This window comes from Natrix helvetica (assembly GCF_964273705.1).
Source record: "Natrix helvetica genome assembly, chromosome: 5".
NCBI lineage: Eukaryota > Metazoa > Chordata > Lepidosauria > Squamata > Natricidae > Natrix > Natrix helvetica.
In genome coordinates this window covers 94,511,130-94,535,514 of record NC_138551.1, presented here as the reverse complement: position 1 = coordinate 94,535,514, position 24,385 = coordinate 94,511,130, and the positions used below count along the sequence as shown (strand labels likewise).

Below are 24,385 nucleotides of genomic sequence, written 5' to 3'. Positions count from 1 at the left end.
ATCACAAAAATAAACAAGAAAATCATATTATTATAAACTGACCGAAAGTGATAATGGAATTATATCTGGATTTTATATTGTAATGTCTAATCTGATTGAATTTAGTAACAGAACTAATATGCTGATTGTAATCAATTATATACCAATGCATTATATATAAATGTATACTATGAGTATGGAGAGAGGGGCGCCTGTCACACTTTGCAACTGCCATAATTTGTATACCTGTCCATTTACCCTTTTCCCTATAAATGTTGAAAAACCAATAAAAAAATTTTGAAAAAAAAAAAAAAGAAGGCTCCCAACAGACCATTCTCCAAACTGGCCTCACAAACGCCTCACAATTTGAGGTTCTTTGATGTAGCTGTTCCCACTTTTCCTATCCTCTTCTCCCAGGTTGAAACTCCAAGGAAGAGAAACCAGGCAAATATTAAAAGAGAGGAATATTCAATTTATTTATAAAGACACGACAACAGCAAGCCCCGTGACATTCTCTCCAAGTCAGATAAATAATATTTGTTCTCCACAATGTTATATAAAAGCGAACTACATGTTAAAAAGGGATGGGCCCAAATAGTATACGGCGGTTCAGACCGAGAAAAACTCCAACCTGTCCTCCTCCTCCCCCCACCCCCCCTGTTATCCAGGAATTTGTTGGGAGCGTTCTGGCGTCTCTTTGACAAATCCTGTTTGAAATGGTTAGATTAAATTTTTTAAAAAAAGATAGACAGTATAATTCCACTTTTCTGCCACTAGTATTCATTGCAATTCAGCCTGAAAAGACGGACTTGTGCGCCCAACACTAAGAAATATAAAAAGAAGATAGTTAGCAAAGTTGACATCTGTCTAACTTTCAGGACCATTTTCTGATGCTATCCGCCTCAGTCAAGGGACAGAAACATTGCGACTTTCCTCTGAAGAGCCAAGAGGATCAGAATTGAACTATTGAAACCCTTGTTTTATTCTAGGTTCCCAAACATGCAGAAGAAAAAGAAAAATTGGCCAGTAGCTAGGTTAAGCAAATAGCGTATAAAGCTCAACTCATGTACAATCTGCTAAAGTATGGCACGGCGACCGTATTGCAAACTCCTGAAAGGTCTTTTTATTTTTATTTTTTTAGAAACCTGACATCTAGATTTTTTTTTTTTTTTTGCAAGTTGGATGGATGTTCCTGATAAGGCAAACTCAGCGGTTCTAGCTGCAACGATGTGTCAGGCAGCACAATCACACCACCTTTTGTCTCTTTCCATTGAAGCAGGGGTGAAATGCTACCGGTTCGGACTGGTTCGTCCAGTCCGGTAGTAAAAAAAAAATGCTACCGGTTCAGGTGAATCGGCTTTTCTGACGATCAGCTGTGCCATGTGATTTAAATTAGCTAGAAAGCAGGATTTCCTGCTCTCTAGCTAATCTAAATCACGTAGCACAGCGGATTCCCCCCCCTTTGCTGGTTGCTTACTTTGCAGCTCGGTAGCAGGCTCCGCCCACCCCACCCCGGATGTCATTTTGACGCTCTGCGCATGGACGCGCGTGCTCACATTGCTACCCAACTAGTAACAAAGGTAAGTGGGTTTCACCCTGCATTGAAGGGATATGTATCGTGTCCATTCTTAAAAAAAAAGAAGGAAAGGAACAATGCAGAATAACCGCAGAAAACGGAGAGGTGTGATCTACACCTTCGTGGAATGCAGGTTGGAGAACCCAAGGTATGAAAAGTGGAAAGTGGAACAGAGGCGGTCTTCTTCTCTCCACTCCACCTCACGTGTACCGTCCAATTTGTCGAAGTGAAGGGTAAGACACCCCTTTTGGGTGAACGCCTCCTCTGGTGAGGACCTTAGTGACACTTGGCCGCAGAAAGAGATCTTTCGAAAGACAGAGAGAGAGAGGAGAGGCACTGCATGTTTGTAAGCTGAGTTAATTAAGGCTTCCGAACCAAACCTGGTTCATAGCAGCTACGGGGGTCTGAAGGTTGCCCCCGGGGATCGTTCTAGCCAATGGCTTCACTGTCAGTCTTGTAGGCTTGCTTACGCAGATGGGTTTCAATCTCCTCCCGGAAAACAAGCATGCCAAGGTGCGAGTGAGAGGCCTCGTTCATGGCTTTCGACTGGATGCACATGCGGTATTGCTCGGGAGTCAATTCATCGGCACAGTGCTTCTCATGCCAAAGGTGAAAGAGTCCAGGCACAGGGGTCCTGACTACCATCAGGCTGCTGTGCAGGTACTTCCGGTAGAGGTGAACGTCTTCTCCGCCCCACCCTTTGACTTCCAGATCGAAGCCTCCTGTGGGAAATCAGAGAGAGGGGGTCAGGAAGGAACCTTTTGAAGAATCATGGAAGACGGAGGCTGAATCAAAAGGGATGGGCGTCAATCAGTTTATTAAAATAACTAGCTGATAACCCGGCGCTGTCCGGGTATTTATTGATCCTCCTTCCATGAACATCACTGCAATTTCTAATGTTGGCTTTCCCCTCTTACCAGAGGGAGCCCCCTTGTGGAGTACTGTGAAGCTGATACCATGGCAACTTCACGGCGCTGTACAGTAGAAGCCATTTTTAAGGCAGTTCGGTAGAAGTCATTTTAAGGCACAACAGGCTCTTAACAGAACACACACACCAAGGGGTGTTAGGGGTGCCTTGCCCCCACAGAATTTGTTTCCAGAGAGTAAGTAATCTGTGTACCAAGTTTGGTTGAAGTTGCTTGAAGCATTTCAGAGTTATGCTGGAACACACACACACACACATACACACACACAGAGGCAGGCAGACAGATATATTCAGCAGAGTGGGGGAATCTCCAGTTAGATGGCACGTACGTGAGGGGTCAAGGTTAAAGTCCTTGCACTGGAGAAAGCAACACTGACCTGACCTCCCTCCAGAATTCCTGAAGTATTCTGATTGTTCCCAAGGAAATAGAGTCGGCTTGGTGAGATTCTTGCAACATATTGTCAGTGACTTAACAATAAAGCTTCTGATTGAAACTGCTAGCAACTTCAACAATACTATGAGGCCACCATAAAACTTCTAGCAAAACAATTATATTTCAATATTTCATTCGATATCTTAAGTCATTGTTTCTCTTGATAGAGGGGAATATTTGTAGCTCAGGGTTGACATATGAGATCCTTGCCGCTCTCTGAGATTGGTTGTTTTCTTGTGGACGTTTCATGACCCAAGCTGGGTAAAATCATCAGTGCTAGAAGGGAGTGGGATGGTGATGATGATGGAGGAGGAGGAGGAGGGAGGAGGAGGAGGAGGAGGAGGAGGAGGAGGAGGAGGAGGAGGAGGAGGAGGAGGAGGAGGAGGAGGAGGAGGACGACGACGACTGTGGGGTCCTTGGTGCTCTCTGAGCTTGGTTGTTTTCTTGAAGACCTTTCATTATCAAACTAGGAAACATCATCAGTGCTAGAGGGGAGGGGGATGGTGATGGTGGAAGGGGAGGAGTGGAAGGAGGAGGACAAGAAGGAAGATGAAAAGAAGGGGGAAGGAGGAAGAGGAGGAGAAAGACTGGGAGGTCCTTGGTGCTTTCTCATGCTTGGTCGTTTTCTTCCAGGTAGGTAGCACTGATGATGTTACCTAGTTTGTTAATGAAACATCTCCAAGAAAACAACCAAGGTTCAGAGAGTAACAAGATCCCTTCAACTGTTTATTTAAAAAAAGAGGGGGGGGGAGACAAAGATTGAGAACCCTCTTGTGAAGGGATAGAATGCAACAGCTATATTTCTAGGGATTAAAATACTACAGAATTTTTTTTAATACATTGCATGCTAATTTAGATATATCATGTGATAATTTCTCCTAGAGAAAATCAACCCTGACTGCTCCTTAGAAGGCCAGATCCTGAAGAGGAAACTCAAATACTTTGTCCACCTAATGAGAAGGAAGGACTCACTGGAGAAGAGCCTCATGCTGGGAAAGACTGAGGGCAAAAGAAGAAGGGGACGACAGAGAATGAGGTGGCTGGATGGAGTCACCAAAGCAGAAGGCCTGAACTTAAATGGACTCTGGGGGATGGCAGAGGACAGGAAGGCCTGGAGGAACATTGTCCATGTGGTCTCGATGGGTCAGACACAACTTTGCGACTAACAACAACAACAATGCTAATTTACAGTAGATACGCAAGAAAGGCAATTATTCCTGTTACTGAAATAAGATGTTTACATTTTGCTCTAGGATTTGTATACTTTCCATTAATAAATCCTGTACTCAAGAAGGCGTGAAAAATCTGTATTGTGCCATTCTGGAAAAGCAAACATGGACGAACCTCACAGTTTTCACTTAGGATAATTTACCTAGCAAATGAAGTGGTTTCTAGTTTCACCTATTTTACTGCAACGTATTAGAATTTACATGGAGGCATAATCTCTTTTGCTGAAAAATTCTGTTGAGCCATATGATGGCACCAATGTACAAAATGAAAAAATAATAATTTGGGTTGCTCATGCTAGTTTTCCGTTTTTTTTAAAAAAAGTTATGTGCACGGTAATAAATGTTTAACAAAAGTCCAAAATCAGAATATTGCATCCAGGAAATCCCGGCAAGAATTAATTAATTTACACTTGATAAATAACTAATTGAAAGCTCATGCTTGCTCACCCATCCTTTAGATTTAACCACCCACACTTTAGATCAGGGGGTGTCAAACTCAATTTCATTGAAGGGCGCATCAGGCCTGTGGTTGACCTTGGGAGGTCGGACGTGCTGGGTGGATGTGCCCCACTGGGTGGGCATGGCCAGCCTGACACCATTCCCCAAACAGCTGGCATGTTTCCTCTTCACATTGGGCAGACCAGACTGAAGTTACACTGGCCCGATCTTTCCTCTTTGTATTGGGTAGACCAGGGCAGCCCCATGGGCTGGATCTGATCACATCACGGGCTGGATCCAGCCCATGGGCCTTGAGTTTGACACCCTGCTTTACATCAAAAGTTGTGAGCCGTGTATTTCAGCAGAAAATCCATTAGCTACAATAAAACAGCGATAAATAAAAGAGAAAGCATTTGGGCCAGGTGGATAAAAATCGTTTTTTGTAAAAAAAAAAAAAAATCAGATTTTTTTAAAATTTAAATTATATTTTTTATTTAAATCAGATTTTTAATTTTTTTTATCAAATTCATTTTAATAAAATGCTTTTGGAGTAAAAAAAAATCTATCTAAAGATAGTTTTCTATTTAAGATGCATTCATAATTTAGTTTATTCAGCATGAAACGGAGCTTAGTTATGTAGCATCAGGGTGTATATTCTGCAATATTGAGACTGTTGGTGAGTAAAGAGCGGGTCAGAGGAAGAGCCTCTGCGGGACAGAGATGACAGTTGCTCTTTAAAAATTATGATTTAAATATGAATAACTAGAAGATAAGTAATAGAATTTATTGCAATATGTATGTCGAGATTAGAAGTTGGAAGACTATGATTTTATATCTAACCAATTTCGTTGTATTTCTTTTGTACAATGACAATAAAGACTATACTATTTAATTTTATTATTACGGTAAGTACCGTGTACAAAACACATTGACCCAATACATTGTCCACAAAATATGTAAGGATGTTAGAGGAAAATTACAAATAAAACATGTAAAACTATATATGATTTAAACTGAGTCGATTTAAATCAAGCCCTTTCACTAGTGATTTAAATCATGATTTAAATCGTGATTAGATTTAAATCAAATCCACCCTGATTTGGGCACCATCTCAACCAAAATCAGAAGCGAGGCAGTTATACATCTTACCAATGGCCAAGAAATCTGTTCGATACTGACACATCATCCCGAAGCCAAAATCTCTCCAGAATCCGGAATCTTTTTTGTGGACCTGTTACAGAAATAGACACAGAGTTTTAGCTTCAGGAAAGAGCAAAACAACAAGAAATGACCTGAAATGAAACCCACTTCAGCACTGCCTGATTGTAAGGAAAGAAGAAGAAGGGACGTAGACATTAACCATCAACAGAGGGGAGGGGTGTTTAGAAGTAGATTATTAAAGATATTAATAATATATATTATTGAAGGAGAAACAGAATACCACTCAATATGGGAGTTATGGTATAATTGGCTAGACAATAGGTGCAGAGGTTAGAAAATTAATAATGAAAGAAGATTAACAAACTAGAAACAAATACAGGTGCAAAGTTATACAGAAGAATATATATTGCAAGCAATATTATTATCGGACTGTACACAACTATAAATCAAAATGTACAGAGTGATAAATATATAGAGTGTTATGTTATAAATATGGAAATAATGGATACAACTATGATGTACAATATTACGCATTTAAAAATAAACTATATATATGATCAGTGACGTGCGGTGAGGTTTATGTTCTCGTATGTTTTTTTTTTCTTTTCATGATGTGGTGAGGCTGTGTCTCACTTGCCTCACCTGACTGCACATCACTGTAATATGATTAAGAGAAAAAATGTCATGATTAAGGTGCATAACATCATGTACATTTTAAAAGGATTTGATACCACCAGTATACTGCTGTTGCAAAATTGAAATTGTGATGTGGGCGACTGGTCTTTGTTTTTCCTCGAAGATGTTTCACTTCTCATCCAGGAAGCTTCTTCAGTTCAGAACGGAAGAGCTGAAGAAGCTTCTTGGATGAGAAGTGAAACGTCTTCAAGGTAAAACAAAGGAAGTCCAGTTGACTCTTGACTAAACACACATTGACTTGGATGGCTGAGATTCTCCATAGACATTATTGCATCAAGTTCTGTTTGGGCTTCAGGAAGAGATCCTAAACATTCAACAGTGAACTCACTAAGGAAAGGTCCCATCACAGCTTCCAAGATTCTCTCTTTGACCTCTAATTCTGCTCCTTATTGAAATCTGTCTGTAGGCGAACTGTAGGCAGAGGTCAGGGATGGAGCTAAATGCACCATCAGTCTAGGCCCAATTCCAGACCTCCCCCCTTGAATTCCACTGAGCTTTCTCCACTTTTGATTTAATGCTTACTATGAGTGGATCAGATCCTTGTGAATGGGTTTGAATAAATCTTCTATACTGCACTCCAAAGGTTAAATCGTGGTAACTGGACGAAGGTTTACTCATCCAAGTCACTTCTTCAGTCGCAATGAAAAATTTTGGAGAGGCAGAGTGTTGTTGGAATGAACCGTCTCTTGCCATACAGACTGCAGGGCGTTTCTCCCCAAAATGAATTTACATTTCATTTATAGCTATCAATCATCGAATCTATCTATCTATCTATCTATCTATCTATCTATCTATCTATCTATCTATCTATCTATCATCTATCTATCTATTTATCCATCCATCCATCCACACACCCATCATTTATCTTATCTAATTAGTCTGTCTGTACATCCATCCATCCTTTATCTTATATCATTAATTAATCAATCCATCCATTCATCCATCATTTATGTTATCTAATTAGTCTGCCCGTCTGTCCATCCATCCATCATTTATCTTATATCATCAATCTATCTATCTATCTATCAATCATCTATCTACCTACCTACCTACCTACCTACCTACCTACCTACCTACCTACCTACCTACCTATCTATCTATCTATCTATCTATCATCTATCTATCTATCTATCCATCCATCCATCATTTATCCTATCTAATTAGTCTGTTTGTCCGTCCATCCATCCATCCATCCATCATCCTATATCATTAATTAATCAATCAATCCATCTATCCATCCATCCACCCATCTTTTATTTTATCTAATTAGTCTGTCTTTCTGTCCATCCATCCATCCTTTATCATATCATCTATCTATCTATCATCTATCTATCTATCATCTATCTATCTATCTATCTATCTATCTATCTATCTATCTATCTATCATCTATCTATCTATCTATCTATTATCTATCTATCTATCATCATCTATCTATCATCTATCTGTCTGTCTGTCTGTCTGTCTGTCTGTCTATCTATCTATCATCATCTATCTATTTATCTATCTGTATCTCTCTGCCCCATCCATCGTTTATCTTATATCGTCCGTCTGTGTGTCTGTCTGTCTATCTATCTATCTATCTATCTATCTATCTATCTATCTATCTATCTATCTATCTATCATCTGTCTGTTTATCATCTATCTATGTGTCTATTATCTATCTAATTTATTTATTTATTACATATAAATAAACCTTAACCCCTATAAAGTGACTAAAATAAATAAATACCGTGTTTCCCCAAAAATAAGACAGGGGCTTATTTTCTTTTGCCCCACGAAATATGGCCTTGGGTTTATTATAGGGGAGGGCTTATTATTTTCTGGGGCAGGCGAGAAGTGAAGCGCGCCTTTTACCTTTCCAGCTCCGTCGTGTTCCTCGCCATTGTGCTCAGGGAAGCGGCTGGTTTAAAAAAAAAAACCTCCTGAGTTCAATCAAACTTCTTGAACTCGCGAGAGGTTTTTTTTTTTTACCAGGGCTTCCCTGGACACAATGGCGAGGACTGCGACGGACCTGGAAAGGTAAGAGGCGCGCCTCGTGGCCCAACACCGCCCACCTTGCCCCAATGGTAAAGGCAGCCTGCCTAGTTCCCTTCCCTGCCGCCCCTTGAGCGAGGGGTGGCAGGTGGGGGGAGGAGAAGCGAAGAGCGCCTTTTACCTTTCCAGCTCCGTCGCGTTCCTCGCCATTGTGCTCAGGGAAGCGGCTGGTTAAAAAAAAAAAACTTCTCCCGAGTTCAATCAAACTTCAAAAGGAAGAGAAGGGGGGAGGGAGGGAAGGGAAAGGAAGGCAAAGGACAGAGAAAGAAACATTCTCCCCCCCTTCTCTTCCTTTCCTGTTTCTTTCTCTGTCCTTTGCCTTCCTTCCCCCCATTCACTTCCTTTGCTCTTTCTTTCTCTGTCCTTTCCCTTCCTTCCCCTTCCTTCCCCCCCATTCTCTCCCTTTCCTGTTTCATTCTCTGTCCTTTGCCTTCCTTTCCCCCCCTTCTCTTCCTTTCCTGTTTCTTTCTCTGTCCTTTGCCTTCCTTTCCTTCCCCCCCTTCTCTTGCTTTCCTGTTTCTTTCTCTATCCTTTGCCTTCCTTTCCCTTCCCTCCCTCCCCCCTTCTCTTCCTTTTCTGTTTCATTCTCTGTCCTCTGCCTTCGTTCCCCCCCCCCATTCTATCATTTGTTTGGAGTCTCATTTGTAGCAACGTTTACCAATGTAGGGGGGGGAGCCGCCAGGCGCGTGTCCTAGAGCTACCGGAGATTGACAGCTCCGCTGCGTTCTTTCGCCCATTGAAGCCCCTTGTTAAAAAAAACCTCGCTAGTTGAACTCATGTTTTTTTTTTTTACATAGGGCTTCCCTGGACGAAACGGCAAGGAACGCAGCGGAGCTGTCAATCTCTGGTAGCACTAAGATACGCGTCGCTTTCCCCCCCCCACTGCTACCCCCTCCCTAAAGGGAGGTTGGGGAAGGGAAGCAGCCAGGCAGCCGTTATCATTGGGGCTTGGTGGGAGTTGTTCTTTTTGCTTGGGAGGGAATGCGGTGCGAGAGGGATCAGGTGGGGGAGGGGGGGATTGCATTGCTGGACTCTTTTTGCAGCGGACTCTTTTTTTCATGGGACGGAATGGGGCGCGAAGCACTTTGCTTTGCCTGCTGCTCCTTTTGCGCTGGGCTCTTTGCAAGGGAGGGAACAGGTTTTTTTTGAAGTGCATTGCTGCCGCGGGATCGGGACAGAACAGGGTTTTTTTTGAAGCGTATTGCTAGCCTACCGCTCTTTTTGCGGTGGGCCCTCTTTTTGCCCGGCAAACTGTACCCGTAGGTACGGCAAGGGCTGTGGGGTGCGTGGGGCATGTCCCCCCCCTCTTCCCACTCCGGTTTGGGGGGGCTTATTTTGGGGGGAGGGGCTTATTTTGGCGCATGCTCTGAAAAACCCGATTGGGTTTATTAGCAGGGCGTGGCTTATTTTCGGGGAAACACGGTACTAATAAAATTGACTTGAACACCCCCCCCCCCAAATAATAATAATCCCCAGGGTCCAAGAAAAGTAAAACAAATGGAAACTTGCTAAATGTTAATCTGATAAGCTAAGAACAAGTTTCTCTCTTTGGTTCCTGTCATTTGAGGACAACAAGTCCTTTCACTCATGTTGTCTGGGGAAAATTCAATGAAGCCCAGGAAAGGACAGATCCATTGCAACGAGGGAAACTTCATTTTTAAAGAAGTTCCAGGAAATGATACATTGCACGGTGTTGTTGTTACTATGGAGAGTAATGTTTTTTAAAGCTTCTTTGGACCCCAGTCTCTTACCAATTGCTGTTCCACTGGAGGTGGCCCGTCTTGATTAGCGTAGACAATGGCAGGATTATAAAGGCTGAAAACCACCGGATAAAAAACCTTCTTGCCTGCGAAAAAGGGGAAAGTTTCCATGTGAATGACTGATGAAGAAAAGGCAGCCATGTGTCCTGGGTTTTTTTTTAAATTAACCGTTGAACTACCCGTGTTTTTGGACTATAAGACGCACCGGAGTATAAGACGCACCATGATTTTGAAGAGGTAATTTTTTTAAAAAAAGTGTTTGCATTGAGAGGAGGAGCTGAAGTCGCGACGACGTGTGATGTCAATGCTCTGAGATCGCAGTCGATACTTTTGCCGCTGGGTGGTCCAAACGGACCTAAATCGTCCCACAGAGATGGTGAACAGGAAGAATATGTCTTGCTGATCTCAGGAACATCGCAAAGTCCCTGGAGATTAACCTGGTTCCTTCAAAATTAATTTCATGTCCCGTAGCTTTAAGGTACTGCGTTTTGTGTTCTGTGATGCGTGCATTTATTCTCCTGTTCGTTTGTCCTATGTATGTTGCAGGGCAGATTTTGCATAGGACAAACATACAGAGGACAAATGAACAGGAGAATAAATGCACGCATCACAGAACAGAAGAACGCAGTAGGAAAAAAAAGAAAAAAACTTCCTCCCTTTTCCAGCACCTTAAAGCTACAGGACATGAAATTAATTTTAAAGGAACCAGGTTAATCTCCAAAACAGAACACTTCAACAAGAGAATAATTATGGAAGCTATCAACATAGAGAAACACCCCCACAACATGAATAAATGTGACGATACCTCCTGCCTACCAAACATCTGGCAACCAGCCCTAGTCAACAAACAAGCCCCACCCACCACCCAGGCCATTACAACACGAAACAACAATGTACACATAGCCAGCACCAATCAGCACCAATCTACCAATCATGATACAACCACACAACCAATCATTCCACTCACTGAAACAAAGCCAGCACTCCATACCACCACTCCCCAACCAAGATTTATAGAAAGACGGCAGCTCCGATCACACTTTAAGCCCAAAACCCAGCCTGATATGAATCAGTGGTGGGTTCTGGATCCCATTGCAACCAGTACGGTGCAACAGGGCTGGACATCCACCACATGCACGCGTGAAGTGCGCACATGTGTACTTACCACCCGCGACCCTACAGCTGCTCGGCAAAGCATCGCGCAGGCGCCATACGCTCCATGCGCGTAATCCCCGATTGGCTCAAATGCAGATAAGGAGGGCGGAGCACCGTACCAAAACGGCACCTTGTGCTCCCAGCACCAGCTCCCCGCCCGTACCGGGGCGTACCAGTCATATCCCACCACTGCCATGAATGGTGTGTGATGAAGTCTACTCTATGCCATGTTCAGAAGAGAAACCCTCTATATAAATATAATAAATGAAACGAAAACAACCACTGTCTTATGCCCTTTCCCAAGTAATTTTCCCAGATGTCTAGGATTAATTCAGCAGTTTATGAAAGATCAGCTGTTCCCAAGGAAATTATATGACTCTATCAGGACTGAAGAAACCATGAGAAATGAAATGCCTTGGGAAAATTTACAATTCAGGAGGATATATTTTTGCAGTATAAGGCTTCATCATACTGGGAAAAAGGGAATGATCCAAAATGAGGGAAGGGGGAATGGGAAAAGGAAGATGGGGATAATGTTGCAATTAGTAGGACTTATATGTCCACTTTTTAGAAGCATCAGCTACAAAGGTAGGGCAGTTTCTTGGGTTGACAGGTACATTCTGAGAAGATGTGATGGCTACTTCATTCAATTTACTTACTAATGTAATTTTCCACACCAGCTGACAAAGGATTAAAAGAGCAAAATAAGAAGGTTGAAAAACAGTAAAATAGAATAGGAAGGAATAGAATAGAACAGAACAGAACAGAACAAGGAATAGAATAGAATAGGATTGAGCTGGAAGGGACCTTGGGGATCTTCTAGTCCAACCCCCTGCTCAAGCAGGATAAAATATACTATTTCAGAGAAGTGACTGTCCAGTCTCTTCTTAAAAACATCCAGTGACAGAGCATCCACAATTTCTGAAGGCAAGTTGTTCCACTGGTTAATTGTCCTCACTGTTAGGAAGCGCCTTCTTAATTCCAGGCTGCTTCTCTCCTTGATTAGTTTCTATCAAATTGTTTCTTATCCTGCCTATTTGTGCTTTGGAGAAAAATCTGACCCCCTCTTCTTTGTGGCAGCCCCTCAAATACTGGAACACTGTATCATGTCACCCCTAATTCTTCTTTTCTTTAGATTAGCCAAACCCAAATCCTGTAGCCGTTATTCATGTGTTTTAGTCTCTGGGCCTTTGATCATCTTAGTTGCTCTTCTCTGAATTTTTTCCAACGTCTCAACATCTTTTTTTTAGCATGGTGACCAAAATTGGTTGCAGTATTCCGGGTGTGGCCTTATTAAGGATTTATAATTCAGTACTAATGCTTCACGTGATCTTAATTCTATGGCTCTGTTTATACAATCCAGAATTGTATCAACTTTTTTGGCGGTGGCTGCACACAGCTGGCTCAGATTCAAGTGATCAAGAAGACATAGTCCAACTGAATCGAATTCCTAACCCCATACCACTACATAGAAGCTTGTCCAATGACCAGAGCAGGGTGGATAAAAACCAATGATTTTTCTATTTAAATCAGATTTTTTAAAAATTTAAATCGATTCTTTTTTTATCAAATTTTTTTTAATGCAATGCTTTTGGAGTAAAAATCTATCTAAAGATAGTTTTCTAATTAAGATACATTAATAATTTAGCTTATTTAGCATGAAATGGAGCTTAGTTATGTAGCATGAGGGTGTATATTCTGCAATATTTACATTTTTGGTAAACTCGTTCAATAAATCCAAGCTCTGCTTGCTAAATAGGAAACCTTCATTTTGTTTGCAAATAATAATATTAAAGATTCTAACTGCCAGCAACAATGAGTCCTTACATTTAAAGAGTACCTGTCATTTCAGATCCATCATGGCAGCGCATGTTAAGAGGACATTGACTCACCTGTGGCCTGCTACGTCCCTCAACTTGTTGTGTCACTGCCACACACCAGCCGCCCCATTAAAGTGAATGGGACTGTCGGTGAGTCAACAGCGGGCAGAGGAGGAGCCGCTGTGGGACAGAGATGACAGTTGTTCTTTAAAAATTATGATTTAAATTGAGTTGATTTCAACGTGCGGTCTCGACACTCTGAGACCGCCATTGACACTTTTGCCGCTGGACAGTCCAGCTGGACCTAAACCGTCCCTAGAGATGGTGATCAGGAAGACAAAGCCTTGCTGGTCTCAGGGACATCGCAAAGTCCCTGATTGACCCAAGGGAAGTTATTCAAGCCGGCGGTAAACAGGCAGCCCCCAGGCTGATGAAGCAGGATACTCCGGAAGGAAGTGAAAAGAGAAAGTGAGTCCATCTGGTGAGACCTTTTTACTATTTTGGAAAAACTGCCCAAAGAAACCTTTTTTTTAAAAAGCCAAATCAGATCCTCAAGCAAGAATTAAGCTGCAAAATTAATTAATTAATACTGGGCTGCATTGGAAAGTTTTTTTTTCTTTGTAACCATATTTTGTGGATTGAAATGCTCGTAACATTGTTCGTTTCTTCTCTTAAAGTGAACGGATCAACCTTTTTTTTTCCTCTGCTCTTTGTTACTTTATTTTTTGGATTTCTGGAGTAAAACCTTCCTTTTTGTCTTTAACAATCCTTCCTATTACTTGTTGTTAAATTTTATTAAAGAACTTTATTTCATCTAAGCCTGAGATAGTCAAAGTGGAAAGTAGCAACTAGCCACTCGGAAGTCAGAAGCTGAAGTTTTTGAAACAATGTATCTCTCATTTTTTTCTCTTTATTTTCACTGACTTTGTAGCAGAAGGGTTTGTAAATTGTTTATACAAACTGATAAAGCGCCAAGGGCACAAATTGTTTTTACAGGTGCCTGTGAGAACTTTTTTGGCAGGGAAGAGAAAGGGAGAAAAAAACAAAATAAAATAGAACCCTTCTCTTTTGAAGAGCACCAAAAAAACAAAAAACAAAACCCTTGTGCTTAAATCAACCTAAAAATAAAAAATAAAAGAGGCTTCGACGACTAGAGTGGCAGTGGCTATTAGTTTCTCTTTTCTTTTCTTTCTTTTTTTTTGGAAACATGGATCAACATTCAGAGGAGGAAACCTTAAAATTTCAAAATATTTTGGCTGGAATTTTAAATTTATTGGAAGGATACGGGATAATTGAGAAGAAGTTGGAAAAATTAGTATTTCTCCCATAAAAAGATGAAGGGGCTAGAGCCCCAAAAATTAAAGGGAAGAATGAAGATATAAAAGATAAAGACAAGGCAACTGATGATTTTATTAATGGAGCAAATGTGGGTGAAAGTGGAATGAAGGGAACATGGAAGAGGGATTTCGATGAATTGGAGCTCTACCCCAGACTTCAAGATATAGAAGAGGAAAAACGGGTAATGATGATGGACTTAAAAAAAGAAACTCTTCCAGAAGCACAATTGATAACCAAACACAAGCTAATTTTTAAAATAATTGGAGGGCAACGAGATTACCTGAGAGATCCATTAAGCAACAAAGTGCGGAGAGAAATCTATAAAAACCTTATAAAGGAGATAAAAAGAAAACTGACACCACAATTGGCCAGAGAGATAAGACTGTTTTTTAATTGGAAAGATACAGGTTGACAATGAAAGTTCTTAATAAAAAAATAATCAATTTTGGTTGAGCAACAAGTAGGAATTTAGTAACTTTTAGATTGTTTTATATTGTTATTAAATGTTTATTCGTTAACAATTAAATAACTATAATTAACAATAATGGAATGGTAATGGATACAACTTAATGATATATATTATGTACTGCTAAACTAGTAAAAGAAATCTGGATATAGATTGCAAATTGTGACCTGGGAAAAAGACCTATACATTTTACCAACAAACTTCTATTTAGGTTTTGTCATAAAAGTGTAATGTTTTATTATTATTTTGGGTGTGACGAGAGGAATTGGGATATAAATAGTAAAGCACTTTTAGCTAATTATAATAACAACAAGGAAATGTTAATGGATATTGTTTAATAATATATACATGCTCTGGTATTGGTAAAAGCAACTTGGATATAATATTTTAAACAGTGGGGGGGGGAGCTTAGAAACTTTATTAATTGATTTTTACTCAGAATATGTCATAAAAGTGTAATGTTATTAGAGGATTTTTGAAATAGCTAACAAGTGCCATTATATGGTTGTGTTTTTAAGAATGAATAAGTTCAGGCAGAAGCAAGGTCAAATAATTCTAGTCAAATGAGAATTATGATATATTGATGGTAAGATATATAAAGATTTTTGATTTAAAGTGTATAATTTATTATGAACTACAAGTAATGACTATGGAAGAAATGCCCGAAAGCTATTTGTAACCAATCGACATGCTTTCTACAAGATGTATTGAAGGATGATTCTTTGTTTGTGTTTTTGTTCAAATAAAATAAAAAATTCTTTTAAAAAAATGAGTTGATTTAAATCAAGCCTTTTTACTAGTGATTTCAATCGTGATTTTAATTGTGATTTAACTCCACTTGATTTAAATCAAATCCACCCTGGACCTGACCAATGACTGGGGGATACAGGCATTACAGAATGGACTCTTTACCAGTTTACAAAGTGGCTGCTTGCAACCATCAAGCATGCTCATTTTCTGACCTAGGCTTCCCCAGAAGCACGAAGCTAAGTCCTCGTCCTGATAAACATGTTTTATTTAATTTACAGTGAATTCCTCTCCAGCAAAGTCCTGGCCCACAGTCTTTCAAGACAGTTCACAATTACCAACCTTTATCAGGCTTGGAGAGTGGCCAGGCCGATATCTTTCAGATGCCGCAATATTTGGCAAGAATGCAGGAATGAACTAATTGTCTCCTGCAAACGCCCCTCCCCTTTCTCTCCTCTTTTATTCCCTATGGGAGTAGCCATTCACTGTCCACTTGTGGCTTTACTCCCGAGTCGACCATTGTTCCTTAGCTGTTCCCTTCTCCTGACAGCTCTACACATGCGCACACTGGGAATAGGCTCAAGCTGTTTGTCAGCCTCACTGATGTCCGAGTCTGAAGGCAGCTGATAACTGTCAGACAGCTCTGGCCCCCTCTCTGCCTCCAACACAGAGCCCTCATCAGAGCCTTCCCCAGACTCCAGGACTGGCCCATGTTCCTCCCAACCTCCTCACTGTCCGAATCTGCTGCCAGCTCTGCTGGCCACTGGCGGGCCACAACACCAAGTTGAGAGAGGGCTAATGTATCCACAGGAAACCTCGTCAATTAAGAGGGGGCTAAAAGCTATTGATCACTGTAGCAATCACTGGCCTGGATTGAAGCTAGGCCCAAGTACAAGATAAGTTTCGTTCTTCTATAAGTTTCTATTCCTGAACATTTACAAGATTTCCTGTAAATCATATGACCATGAACAAGCTATGTGTAGTATCATGTTTCTGTATATGTGGCAGTAGTTATCTATGCTTATGCTTGGCTCTCTGACCAATAGAATGTTACTTCTTTGTCTAAGCTTGCTAATAAAAGGGGTCGGACGGAGCAATCCATGTGCACCCACCTCGAGGACTTCATGGTGTCGAGTTGTTCTTGAGCCAGGTGCCCCCGTGCTATTTATGGCACGCACCCTCGCGAGGGTCCCCGGAGAAGCAAGCCTCCCCCCGGTCCTTGTAGGTGTCAAGGATCCCCAACACCAGTCCAGCTACGCAGATCACCTCTCTGTAATTATCACCCTAATTTTATTATGTGGGTAAGAAACCTTACTAGGGGCCAAGGAAGTTGGACCCTATCACAAGGATCTCAACGGGGACCATGTTAGCCTAACTCTTCTCCATTCTCTTCAGGATATAAAGGGAACCTACCTGGTTCTGTATTCAGGCGACAGCTGTTCAAGAACTCAGCCGTGAAATAAATATCCACATCGCAGAAGAACATCAAGACTTCCCCTTTCTCCCAAGCCCGGGCACCCACATCCAGTCCTTGGCCACGGTTGAATTCTTCATTCAGAGAAACCAGAGTGTAGTTATGGAAGTCAGCCTCTCTAACGAGAGAAAGAATCAAGAGTTTGGGACAGTCAAGTTCTCGGTTTCACGGCCGGCTCCATGTCTTACATTTCACCCTTACAGAGTTGCTATTGGAAAGAAGATCTGTGATGGGTTCCCTGCGAAGCAAAGTGGCTGACCAGTCTCTTCTTGAAAGCCTCCAGTGATGGAACAGCCACAACATCTGAAGTCATTAGATCAAGCTCAGTTCAAGAGAATTTTTTTTGATGGATGATTAATTGGTATAATTAATTAATAAATTAATGAATCATAAATGAATAAATAATTGAGTCTCAGTGCCACAGTGGTTAGAGTGCAGCACTGCAGGCTACTTCTGCAGACTGCCGGCTGCCTGTAATTTGGCAGTTCAAATCTCATCGGGCTCAAGGTTGACTCAGCCCTTCCTCCTTCTGAGGTGAGTAAAATGAGGACCCAGATTGTTGGGAGCAAATAGGCTCAGAGAGGGCTGCAAAGCACTGTGAAGCGGTATATAAGTCGAAGTGCTATTGCTATCAAATGAAAATTATGTTTTGTCTCCTGCAATGTCACGGAATAATTTTTCTACAGTTTACTGCCTTCGGTCCTGGCAGCTGAGGATTCACTTTGATGAGATGCATTACTCAAAAGAAAATACAATGAATTCCCCCTGGGTGCAGAAGGGCCTCAGTCAAGACCAGAGGGGGTATTCAGCAGGTTCTGACCAGTTCTGGAGAACCGGTAGCGGAAATATGAATATGAAGAGAACCAGTAAATACCATCTCTGACCCCGCCCCTCATCTATTCACTGCCTCCCAAGTCCCAGCTGATCAGGAGCGAATGGGGATTTTGCAATATCCTTCCCCTGGAGTGGGGAGGGAATGGGGATTTTACAGTATCCTTCCCCTGGAGTGTGGAGGGAATGGAGATTTTACAATATCCTTCCCCTGGAGTGGGGAGGGAATGGGGATTTTACAGTATCCTTCCCCTGGAGTGGGGAGGGGGATTTTACAGTATCCTTCCCCTGGAGTGTGGAGGGAATGGAGATTTTACAATATCCTTCCCCTAGAGTGGGGAAGGAATGGGGATTTTACAGTATCCTTCCCCTGGAGTGGGGAGGGGATGGGGATTTTGCAGTAACCTTCCCCTGGAATGGGGAGGGAATGGGTATTTTGCAGTATCCTTCCCCTGCGACGCCCACCAAGCCACGCCAACAGAACCAGTAGTAAAAATTTTGAATCCCACCCCTGGTCAAGACCAAAGGCAGAACTGATCTCTCCGAATGAGAGGTTTTATTACGGGGGAGATTTTTATGTGTGCCAGTGAAGCACTGCATCCATCTGAGAAACTGGGGGCTGTTTTATTTTGCACGGAAAAGGTGAACAGGCCTCTTTCCAAGAGCCACACAAACTAATTGTTTTCAAACTAAACGAAGGACATGACTTTGCCCCTAAAATGAAACCAAAACGTATCACAAATCATTTCAAGAGAATGTCTCTGCAGGGGAGGGATTCAAACCACTTTCCACTTGTGGTTTCCTTCCTATCGTCATGTTCGCATGACTCCTTGAGACTCACCTCGCAACCGATTCTAAGATGCTTTTGACTTCGGAAAGCCCCTTCTGTCCAAAATACACCACGGTGAGATGAATTCGCTTGTCTTGATTAATGCAAACGTCCCTGGGAGCAAAAGAGATTATTAGTGAATCGGTAACTTCCAAGATCCAAGTATCTCCTCTACTGGCCAACAGATGTTTTCAGAGTCAGAATTCTCCAAATGGATTGATCAGCCGAAATCTCGGAAAGATCTAATCTCACTAGGGCTGTTCACAAATCATCTGAGCTACCCATGTTGGCTTTGTTACGAATACACTTCGATTAAAAAACAGCTAGATTTCTTAAAAGGTTTGGCCTCGCCGTAATTGAGTCCATAGCAATTGGAATCAGGGGTTGCCACAAAGAAGAGAGAGTCAAGCTATTCTCCAAAGCACCTGAGGGCAGGACAAGAAGCAATGGGTTGAAACCATCAAGGAGAGAAGCAACCTAGAACTAAGGAGAAATTTCCTGACAGTCAGAACAATTAATCAATGGAACAACTTGCCTGCAGAAGTTGTGAATGCTCCAACACTGGAAGTTTTTAAGAAGATGTTGGATAACCATTTGTCTGAAATCCTTCAGGGTTTCCTTCCTAAGCAGGAGGTTGGACTAGAAGACCTCCAAGATCCCTTCCAACTCTGTTATTCTATTCTATTCATTCTCCAGGGAAAGTTCTTCCTGAGAATTATTGTCTAATTAATTAAGTACTATGAGTCATTGATACAAAAAGCTGCATACCTTGGAATCTTCCAAGATCAGATCGAGTTGGATTTTATTTATTTACTTACTTACTTATTTTACTTACCATGTTTTTCACTCCATGAGACACACTTTTTTGTCTCCCCAAAATGAGTGGGAAAGATCTGTGAGTCTTATGGAGTGAATATTGCCAAAGCCCACCCGCTGTCCCCCACCCTTTGGCCATTTTTGGACTCCATTTGTCCCATTTTTGGCCTCCATGCACCCCGTTTTTGGCCTCTGTGCGTCCCATTTTTTGCCTCCTAAAATGAGATGCACAGAGGCCGAAAACTGAATGCGTGAAGGCCAAAAACGGGCTGCGCGAAAGCCAAAAATGTGGTGTGCAGATGCCAAAAATGGGCTACACAGAGGCAAAAAACTGGGCGCACAGAGGCCAAAAATGGGATGTGCGGAGGCAAAAGACAGGGAGCATGGAGGCTGAAAACAAGGTGAGCAGAGGCCAAAAACAGGACATGCAGAGGCCAAAAACAGGGAGCCAGAAAATGGGATGCGTGGAGGCCAAAAATGGTGCATGTGTAGGCCAAAAATGGGAGTGTGTCTTGTGGTCAGGTGTGTCTTATTGTGTGAAGAATACAGTACTTATTTGTGGATGAATAGATGGAGTGCAGCAGAGCAGGGATTAATGTGCTGAGTAATTTAGAGAAAACGATATAGCAGAATCATGGGAGAAACAAAGATATGATTGCCATGTTCTTATCCTTATCTATTAAATGTGGGATCGGAAGTTTTCTCTTAAGATTAAGTCTGATGCAGCCAGTCAGTTCCTGAATTTGTTTTTACCAGAAGTAGGCTTAAACAAGGCTGTACAATGGCTGTACGGCCATTGAGTCGAAAATTTCTACTGAAACATTTGTTAAACAAGTTTTGCCCCTTTTTGACGATCTTGCTGTCCGCACTCGTTAAGCGAATCACTCCAGTTGTTAAATGAGCAACAAGGTTATTAAGTGAATCTGGCTTCCCCACTGACTTTGCTTGTCAGACGGTCGCAAAAGGGGATCACATAACTCTGGGGATAGTGCAAGGGTCGCATGTGTGAAAAACGGCCATAAGTCACTTTTTCCAGCACCGTTGGACCACTTTGAATGGTCACGGAATGGATTGCTGTTAAATTGAGGACTACTTGGGTTAATTTTTTTTATACGCATTTCACAATCCCATTTACCCCTCAATCAGAATGTCAGTCTCCAAATATCGCAAGCAGATGCACCACAGAGCTATTATAATCTAGAAGATACAGAAAGTCTACCGCTAGCATTGGCAGGATAAAAGAGGAGATTGTGAAAGCTATGCTTTCTTCTACAACAAGGCCTGTCAAACTCAAGGCCTGCGGGTTGCTTAAATCCGTCCTCCGGGGCTGGCCTGGAAATATCAAAAGACCAGCCCGCCGTGCCTCTGCTGACTAAAATGGGCCATGTGCGCCCCCCACCCCCACCCCCGGTGCCTGTTTTCGGCCTCCATGGCCTCCTACAGCACTTTGCTAGCAAAAACAGGCTGAAAACGGTTCAAAAACGGGCCAGGCAGAGGCCCCATGTGGCCTGTTTTTGGCTCTATGTCCTCTAGCAGCACCCTGCCGGCCAAAAATGGGCCATGCAAGGGCCTTGCGAGCCCCCCCCCTCCTCCTCGCAGCCCATTTTCGGCTTCCCTGGCTCCAGCAGCACTCTGACAGCCATTTTCAGACCGTTTTCAGCTGATAAAGTGCTGTTTAGGCCGAAAACGGGATAGAGTTTTGGCTGACAGGATGCTGGCAAGAGGCACCCATTCTGTCTCTCCTCCCCCACTCCACCCCTCCGCCTGCTGGCCCATGGAGAACTACAATGCTGATCCGGCCCTCAAAGAAATCCAGTTTGACACCTCTGTTCTACAACATACACCATTAATAGAAGTTTTTCAAACGTGGTGACTGTAAAAGTCTGCCAGCTCCAAATTCCCAGGATTCCCAAGCTAGCATCCTGGTTGGAGAATTCTGGGAGTTGAAGTCCATTGCAGTCCCTAAGCTGCCACATTTGAAAAAACACTGATTTATAGTTAAACTTCAACAAAAGGAACGGCAGGATGCTTTCAAAGGACACTGACTTGCATAAATGGATAGATTTGAGTTGGGATCTCGTTTAAGAAATGAACTTTCCAAATCTACTGAGAAACAGAAGGCTCATTCTTTCTACGTAGATGAAAGATTTACAACAGCTGTGTATTCTTTGTTCTTTTTCCATTCAAAGGGAACATGATGTATTCCATTTAAACAGAATTAGGATTAATTTAGAACAACAGAGTTGGAAGGGACCTTGGAGGTCTTCTAGTCCAACCCCCTGCTTAGGCAGGAAACCCTACACCACTTCAGACAAAAGGTTATCCAACATCTTCTTAAAAACTTCCAGTGTTGGAACATTCACAACTACTGGAGGAAAGCTGTTCCACTGATTAATTGTTCTAACTATCAGGAAATTCCTCCTTAGTTCTAAGTTGCTTCTCTCCTTAATTAGTTTCCACCCATTGTTTCTTGTTCTGCCCTCAGTGGTTTGGAGAATAGTTTGATTCCCTCTTCTTTGTGACAGCTCCTGAGATGTTGGAACATTGCTATCATGTCTTCCCTAGTCCTTCTTTTAATCAAACTAGACATACCCAGTTCCAGCAACCGTTCTTCATATGTTTTAGCCTCCAGTCCCCTAATTCTCCTTACTGCTCTTCTCTGCACTCTTTCTAGAGTCTCCACATCTATTTTACATCCTGGCGAACAAAATTGAATGCAGTATTCCAAGTGTGGACTTTCCAAGGCATTATAAAGTGGTATTAATACTTCACGTGATCTTGATTCTATACCTCGGTTTATGCAGCCTAGAGCTGTGTTGGCAAAAGACTGACTGGTATTGTAAGAAGCCCACAGAATTGTTCCATGGAGTATGAAGTCTTAGTCAAAGATTCGTTTTTGGATTTTATATTGTTATTCTGAAACTTCAAGTAGGTGATGCCAGTGTTGTGGCGCACCGGTGTCCAGCAGAGCTGGCAGCAGAGTCAGACAATGAGGAGGTTGGGGAGGAATATGGGCCAGTCCTGGGGACTGAGGAAAGCTCAGACAAGGGCTCTGCGTCGGAGCCAGAGAGGGAGCTAGAGAGCAGTGATGCAGAGGAACAGCTGGAGCCTGTTCCCAGTGTGCGCATGCACAGAGCTGCCAGGAGAGAAGAACAACTAAGAAAGCAGGGTCGACTTAGGAGTAAAGCCACACCTTGGAGGTGATTGGCCCTTCCCATAGGAAACAAAAGAGGAGTGAACAGGGAGGGGGCTTTTGCAGGAAACAATTTATTCATTCGGTCGTTTCAAGAGTGGAAAGTTCTTTTCGTGACTATAAGAGACTCTGTGCCACGTTTTGCCTTGCCCTGCGTTTGGAAACTAGTTATCTGGCAGCTCTCCCAACGAGATAAGGTTCGTGTTGATAAATATTCCTCGGAAAGACTGTTTGCTAAGCCTTGCTGACTGTTAATGAAAGAAATTCACAGTTGTGCAAATAAAAGGGGTTTTGCCGAGACCCTGCTTCTTGCTTTTTAAGGACACCTAGGTCAGAACAGCCAGTATGATGCAGATGGTAGTTTTAGCAACAGCCCAGTGGTGGATTAATTCAGGATTTTAGCATCTCAATAATAAAACATACAAGATTCTTTCTAATTGCTAATTCCCTCCATATGTTAGCATGCCGTAGTTTTGAAATAGAATCAGTGATGCTTTTGAGGGTTTTAGCATTTAGCGATCGTATTTACATTCTGCTTTTATTTATTTTATGTAGCTATGTCATTTGTTGAAAGCATTTCTTTTGATTTTCATCTGAATCTCATCGTTTCCCCTGAAACTGAAACAAGATCTAATCTATTATCGCAGTGTTTCTCAAACTACAGGACTTAAAGTCGCCAAGTTTGAGAAACACTGTATTATCGTAACAAATGACAGCATCCGGGGTCTATTGATGGGAGCCGATTAGCAAAGGTCAATTCTCAACCAACTATTTTTGCATTCAGAATTGCTAAATACAAAAACACAGTTTGGGCTGCCTCTATCAATGCTGATTTCTTGCAGTCACCCCGTGTCCGTGCCTGATTTAACAACTTTTTTCTAGCAGTTAAGTGAACGCCAGAGTTGCTAAGTGAACGCATTACCCACGATTGGTACAGTAGAAAATTGTGATTTTCTGGCAAAACAACTGTCAGAAACTGTGGTCACACGACACTGTAAACGGCCATACTTGCAGGCTGGTTGCTAAGCACCCAAAATGCAATCACTTGACTACAGGGCCGCAAAGGAACCAGTCGTAAATTGAGGACTACCATATTTTCTCCAAAATAAGATTGGGTCTTATATTAATTTTTGCTCCAAAAGACGCATTAGGGTAGTGTTGGTGAACATGAGTTAGTGAACATGAGGGCGCCGGGCGGCTTCTCTTCCGGATTCCGGCATGCGCACCAGTCACCTAGTCTTCCAGTTTCTAGCTCGCATGTCACCAGCCAGCTGGTCTTTATGCATGTGGGAGCACCAGAAACCGGAAGAGCAGCAGCCTGGTTGCATGCGCTGGAAGACCAGGTGCCGGTGCGCATTTGTGCTGGAAACCGGAAGATTATCTTCCTGGTGCACGCATGCGCACTGAACGGCTGCTTTTCCTTTATCCAGTGCACATGAAGACCAGCTGGCCAGCGACCTGGGAGAGCAACGGATGATGGCTCA

General features: G+C 42.3%; 1 protein-coding gene across 1 annotated transcript in view; it reads right to left on the bottom strand.

Annotated features, from left to right (window-relative positions):
• Positions 1-430: 430 nt before the first annotated feature.
• CSGALNACT2 (chondroitin sulfate N-acetylgalactosaminyltransferase 2) overlaps positions 431-24,385 on the bottom strand; it is a 72,590-nt gene continuing 48,635 nt past the window's right edge. The window contains exons 4-8 of the mRNA XM_081953762.1: positions 18,905-19,006; positions 17,172-17,350; positions 10,224-10,318; positions 5,730-5,811; positions 431-2,277 (exon numbers count right to left, since the gene is read on the bottom strand). Of these exons, the coding sequence (XP_081809888.1) occupies positions 1,985-2,277; positions 5,730-5,811; positions 10,224-10,318; positions 17,172-17,350; positions 18,905-19,006 (751 nt within the window). The 3' untranslated portion in view covers positions 431-1,984. The remainder of the gene's footprint in view (positions 2,278-5,729; positions 5,812-10,223; positions 10,319-17,171; positions 17,351-18,904; positions 19,007-24,385) is intronic.